The 6,575-nt window shown below is 47.8% G+C and overlaps 1 protein-coding gene across 1 annotated transcript; it reads right to left on the minus strand.

Annotated features, from left to right (window-relative positions):
• Window positions 1–49: 49 nt before the first annotated feature.
• Mettl17 (methyltransferase like 17) lies at window positions 50–6,480 on the minus strand. Its single transcript, XM_021652305.2, has 14 exons — window positions 6,342–6,480; window positions 6,061–6,214; window positions 5,844–5,978; window positions 4,504–4,585; window positions 4,205–4,286; window positions 3,829–3,902; window positions 2,950–3,044; window positions 2,596–2,666; window positions 2,205–2,312; window positions 1,946–2,014; window positions 1,272–1,322; window positions 753–845; window positions 368–552; window positions 50–290 (listed from the first exon to the last, which is right to left on the minus strand). The coding sequence occupies exons 1-14, from the start codon at window positions 6,417–6,419 to the stop codon at window positions 185–187; spliced, it is 1,383 nt and encodes a 460-aa protein (XP_021507980.1). The 5' UTR covers window positions 6,420–6,480; the 3' UTR covers window positions 50–184.
• Window positions 6,481–6,575: the final 95 nt, after the last annotated feature.

Here is a 6,575-nt window from a genome sequence, read left to right on the forward strand (position 1 = left end):
TCTCTTCATTCTCCACAGACGGGCCAGAACAACTGACATAAAATCCACCTCTGTTCTTAAAAAAATTTATTATTAAAATTTCAAACAAACACAAGCACAGGGGTACCAGCACTCTCTTCCCGGACATGGGGCAGCTTTCGCCTTGGCAGCTGTGATGGGAGGGAACTCTTAGTATACGCCCTTGTCAACTCTCAGGGGGCTCTTCAGCAGGGGATGGAGGAGACTCAGAGGAAGTGATCACTGGTAAAAGGTCTCCCCAGGAGCTGACTCGGGCACAGCGGTACAAATCCCTGAGGCACAGGAAAGAGGTGTTACCGTGAGCTGCAGGTTCCCCCTATACTTCCCCACGCGGTCATAGCCCCCGTACCTGCCGTGTCGACGGGCTGTGACCACAGCATGCTGCATGTGCCCGTCTGGGCAACAGAGGTGACAGTGCACGTGCCGAGGCCGTCTAAGGACAGGCTGAGTGATTCGGGGCCAGTGGTGAGCCTCCTTTGGAGACCCTTTGGCAAGGATCACCATAGAGAACATTTCCTCCTTAGGCTTCTTATTCTAAAAGAAGAATATGGGGGCTGGTTAAAGGGAACAAACTTGTTTAGCTCCCGTCCCCTTATTTGCCTGAAGTCCTTTCTCATCCCATAAATCACATTGCAGGTTAGTCCAGGAATATTTCAGCTCTTCCCACCTTCCCCTGTCTAGTTAGTCTCTTTTCCTAGGCTAGTTCTCCCTGTTGCAGCACTGAGAATACGTACCCAGCTGAAGGGGATCGGGTGATACGCCTGGGAGAAGCTACAGGCCAGGGGCTTGGAGTCGCTCAGCTGAGGACAAGGAAGCTCATGGGGACACTGCAAACACACATAAGACCCATCACAGTGTATCTGGGGCTGGAGACAAGGCTCATCTGGTGAAGGTGCTTCCTGCAAAACCCTAGTGGCCTGAATTTGATCCCTTAAATTCCACAGAGGGAGGAGGGAACAGATTCCTCGAAGCTGCTTGCCCTTCACACGCATGCTCCACACATCATGCACCCCCCCCCCCACATGCTAGGAAAAGTAAAATAAATGTACAAGTATCTAGAAATAAGGACTTTTAAAGCACATTACAAATCCTAAGGTTGAAGAATAAGGAGTCAGCAGGGGCCAGAAGGAAGGGAACACAGGGCAAGGGGCTGGGAAAGCGGTGGGATCACTGGAGGAGGCCATGAGGACAAGGCAGGAGAGTGGCCGCCTCCCGCTCTTGCTCTAGGTGACAGAAGATGAAGCAGAACTTACTGGGGCAAAGACAAAGCTGGGCTCCAGGTCCAAAGGTGACTTCTCTTTTTCCTGAAATCAAGGAAGTACAGCTGAATCTGTGGGGACTCTAGCTTCCTGAGCCAGCCTCTGCACCTGGCGAGCTGAAGACGCCTCATTATAACGCCAATGTCGACACACCATGCTCACTGAGGCTACAGCTTTACCGTGCCACACAATGAGCTCATCTTTACCACAGCGGAAGGGCAGGGCGTGGGCACGCGGCACTGTACTCTCGTTAGCAACCCCCACTGACAAAACCCTCACTCTGGCACAGTTAAATTTAGGCTTCTGTATTGGCTCACACGGTTTCTCTGAGACTAGGGTCTTGGCTCAGCAACACTTTCAATCAGGAGTCAGCAAAGTCATTTTTTAAACAACTGAGGAGCAACCAACATCTGTCTGTAAGGTACCTGGCTCTGCGGTCTGAAGTGTGAAAGCTATCACACACACACATGAATATGCACAGCTCCTAGGGCAACAGGCCCCGGGCTGGATTTGACCCAGAAACCTCATTTGCCAACCATTTTGCTGTATCATGACTTTGTGTGTCTCAATATGGAGCTACCATTACAAATGCGGGGCAGTCACAAGCTCCCAAGCGAGTAATAGCAACTTAGGACAGAAAGGTGGACGACTGCGGATAAGAACTCTACCCGGAGGACCAGGTTCCTAACATCCATGAGAAGTCGGTGTCCAGCTTTTGTTCCATTCTCCACCAGCACCTGTTTAAAAACAGAGAACAAAAGCTGGCATTCTAAATCCCAGGAAACAGAAGTCAGTGGCTGTCAGGGCACTCGCAGAGGGAGGCGGGCGTTGTGTGAGACGGGTCTACGAAAGAGAAAGATACTAGATGCTAATAAGAGGAAAAGGCAGAGTCACAAAGCTGCTTGCAGGGAAAGGATTTCAACTCACCATAAAATGGCTTGTCTTACGCCACAAATTCTGCACTACCTCAAGGCGATCAGCCCTGCTGGGTAGTTCACTGAGGGCGAAGGCTGCCACTGTAACATCAAACTGGACCTGGGAACCAAGACCAGGGTCACAACAGACCCGACACTTCCCTATCCAAAAGCACAACCAATTCCTGGCCTCTAGATCTTCCTGACCCCAACCTTCCTAACCCATGTTGGACTCGAACTCACAGCAATCCTCTGGCCTCAGCTCCTGAGTGCTGATGCTATAGGTGTGTACCATGACACCTAGTTTTAAATTTATCTCCTAACACAAAATGATGGATTTCACGGCTGAGGCCACAGCTCTCATCTGCCACGTTATGTCTGAGAACAGCCTACTTGCTACTTGCCTTTGGTGACACAGGAAGAAACTGTCTGAAAAAGACACCTGGGATACAGGGCTTCCCTGATTCTGAACCACCTATGGAAGAAAGATTCAGTAGCTAAGAGTTTATACTCAATTAAAACATGCCTCAGATGATTATGCCAGCCGAGAGGTGCAGGGCTATAAGGGAATATTAGAAATGGTGACCTACTACCACCATCCCACCATTCAGAGCCCCAGAAGGCCCCTGACACTGCTTCACTACAGTAACAGAAGGGGACCGGGTTAGCTTAATTCATAGCTTTCTCTTTTACATGCCAACAAAACACTTTCCTAACTCCCTTAACTTCTGAAAAGCCCAGTTATAGCTTGGTCTCACCTTTTAGTAGCTTTTCAGCCAAACCCAACATGGCGGCTGAGCTGTCTACACACATATATTCCCGGAGGCTCTGGCCCCAAGTACTGTGAGCAGCCCTGAGATGGCAAGATGAAAAACACCAATTTTTTTTTTTTTTGATGAACAGTCATTTCTCCAAGAGACCCACCTGACCTCAATCCCACCCCTGGGGAATCAGGGTGCTACATTAAGACAGATAAACAGTGTAATTTTCTTTCTTTCTTTCTTTTTTTTTTTTTTTACAATTTATTCACTTTCCGTCTCGATTGTAGACCCCTTCCTTATCTCCTCCCAGTCTTACCCTCCCTCCCTCTTCCCTAACTTTCTTACTGTATTTACAACTTCTGAAATAAAAGGCAGATGATTAAAAAATTGATTTGTAGACATAAAAATTGGCATATAAAATCTATTCCTTATGCTAAATTTCTCTTTCTTTTAACTCGAGTACTGAGCCCTTTTTCACGTACTATTTCTTTAAATCTAACCCAAATTATTCTGGTTTGTCTAATCTGAGGGCAGAAACTAGGTCCAACTTTCTTGTTCCCTAGTGTCCCAGTTTCTTGATACTGAGATGGTGTAGAAAATCTGATTCTCTAGAACAGTTCTCAACCTTCCTAATACTGTGACCCTTTAACACAGTTCCTCATGTTGTGGCGATCCCCAACCACAAATTATTTTCATTGCTACTTCATAACTGTAATTTTGCTATGTAAAATTATATTGCATTGTAAAAATGCAATGTAAAAATCTGATATGTGACCCCTGTGAAAGAGTTATTTGGCTTCCAAACGGGTCGTGACCCACAGGTTGAGAACTTGCTCTAGAGTTAGCGCCGATATGGCTAAGGGTTAAGTTACTTACCAGGTGACAGAACCAGTGCCAGATCCAAAGTCCATCAATGTTTGCGGCTTGAACTCCGGAACTCGAGCCTTGATCTGATGGAAATACACAACACCCAGAAAGGTAAGTCAGCACTGAGAGCTTTGCTAATGATCAGGGGACTGAGACAGGGGCGAGATAGGAATGTACTACAAGACTCCCTAAAACAAAACAAACAAACAAACATTTTGAGATAGGAAACACCTCGGTGACTCTAACCTTTCTTAGGCCACAGAACTTTTTCCAAAGGATATACAGAACCAATAATGTATACATAATGTCCCAAGAACTCCTACCACAGAAGACTAATTTATGGATAACAAAACCATTGATAAAAAGGGTCAGGTTGGACTTTCACCTCATGGAACGCCCTTAATACTGCTGCAAAACCACCATCCAGTCTTGCTGCCATATATAACAGACTCAGTTCTTCATTGTAGCTGCCAAAAATAAAATAAAAAAAATTCAGAGGGTCCTTTTAGCTCCACATTACCCTCTAAAGTCTAGGAAGTGAAAAGTCTGGAAAGGTTCTTCTCGGTCAGTCCTTTCACTTTCCAGTGCAGAGGAGTCCAGGCAGCTCCCTCAAACACAACGGTGTCTGTGGTTCTCTCAGCTCTCGTCAAATTTCTCCTTTGCACCCTTTCTGTAAGTCCTTACCTGAGCTCCTGCCAGTGGTAGGTAGTTTTGCGCAGGGCACGCAGTACCGCCTCACGAAGTTTTTCCTCTGTCTGCGTTGCGTCTAGGGTGAGAAGGACCAGGGGGGTGAGGACCTGGGAGAGCTGGCCAGATCCAATGTAGTACACCGCCTGCCCAGCCCCCTCCCCCCATTCCCACCCAGGAAGATGCTCATAGTTCGGGAGGCCAAACCCAGAGAAAACTTCAGGAGACAGTAATAGCCGCCATCGCCACCAACCTTGCCTATATATTGCTGTTCTAATAGTACTTATACTATTAGAATCGTTTGGTCAGCCTAACCTATCCAAGTTTTCCTGCATTGTAAGCGTTAGCCTGGCAAAAATTATTATTTTTTTTTTACATTTATTTACTGTGTGTGTGTGTATAGGTCTGAGTCAGTTCTCACCTTCAACCACAGGGTAGAAGGTCATCAGGTTCGGTGGCCAGTGCTTTTACTCTGCACCATTTCTCCTGCCCATGCGATAAAAAGTTAAAAGCTAGGATAAGGGCATTTTAAGGGATTTTTTTTTTCACTTCCCTTACACTTTGGAGCGAGACACCCTCAATATTCCCACTGAAAGAGGATTGCACGTCTAAACCTCACGACTGTGTGGAGCTCTGCAGTAGCAAAATTCTGCAAACACCCACTGCGGTGGTCTAAAGGAGACGTCCCTCATTGGCTCATCTAGTCCAATGCTTGGTCACCAGAAGGTGGCACTATTTCAAAGGAAAAGGAGGTGGGCTTTGACCTTTCAAAGGGCCATGCCAAATCCTTCAGCTCCGAAGAACTCTCAGCTACTTCTTCAGCACCACGTGTGCCTTCCAAATGCTCCTTGCCATGCCGACAATGGACTAAATCTCTGGAACTGTAAGCCAGCCCCAGTTTAATGCTTTCCTTTATAAGAGTGGTCATGGTGTCTCTTCACAGCAACAGAACACCGAGTAATTCACCTACCCTGAACCAGGTACTGTTGGGAAGTGCAGGGAATACAAGATGAATAAAGGACAAATCTGCAACATGAATCCACAGCCTTGAACCTAACCTGAAACGTAATCATTTTCAACCCCTGAAGTGGGTTTCCACACCTACTGGATAACGATATAGCCTTTATTTTACACGAATCAAAATACCGTCATAATCTTTCGGACTTGCAAAGGTGGGGGAAAAAATAGAAACAACAACAACAACAACAAAATCCAAAGATCTAAATTTCTGATCTTTATGCAATCTCCAAGGGCAGCCTCTGTGGGAGATTTAAATTATTCCTCCAGATAACTTCATTGACATTTCAATCTGGTTTACTATTCGTCTTAAACCCTACCTTGGGTTTCCAGGAATTTTTTCTCAAGATTCGCGGCCCGTCTTTGCAACTCCTCCGGCTCTACTGGCAAATGTCGGCTCCAGAGGTAGTTGGTGAGTGCTTCCACCTGCTTCTCTATGCCGCGCACGGGTCTCTCTGTGGCCACAGAGGGAAAGAGTCATCAGCATGTGCTGGCCCCATTTAGTTTCTCTGGCCTCCCCTTCCCGCAGTTTCTCACCGAGAAGCAACAACTGCGCGGCGTTGGCCAGCGCTTGCGGCAGCCGCACGTGCGGAAGGTGCAGGATGCCGGGATGCTTGCGGTGGGGCTTCTTCCCCAGGAAATCGGAGCTGTTGTCTACCTGGGACACACCGGGCACAAGGGCGGAGAATGCCTGCAGACCGCGGAAGAAACAGAGAGGCTGTAGGTGCTTGCTGCCGGCGGCACCGCCGAGGTCGCTCCTTCTCCGAGAGACGTCTCCGGAAACCCACTTCTCCGCCAGGAGACGAAGATGCACTTACTCTGGACTGGGGTCCTTGAAGGTCGCGACACGACCTGCAGAACGTCCGTAGAAACCTCAGCTCCCTAGCGGTAGCCATGGCGGCAGGGCACACCGGAAACGGAAGTGCACGTGCCTGTGACCCTCAGCCCACGCAGCTAAAAGCATCTTCCGTGGAACTTCGACCCGGACAGTATCAGCTAAATAAGAAGGGGTAGTATTCGCTAGCAGCCAATAAGCGACCTTTCTGTCCATC

Source organism: Meriones unguiculatus, chromosome 9, assembly GCF_030254825.1.
Source record: "Meriones unguiculatus strain TT.TT164.6M chromosome 9, Bangor_MerUng_6.1, whole genome shotgun sequence".
In the NCBI taxonomy this organism is placed as follows: domain Eukaryota; kingdom Metazoa; phylum Chordata; class Mammalia; order Rodentia; family Muridae; genus Meriones; species Meriones unguiculatus.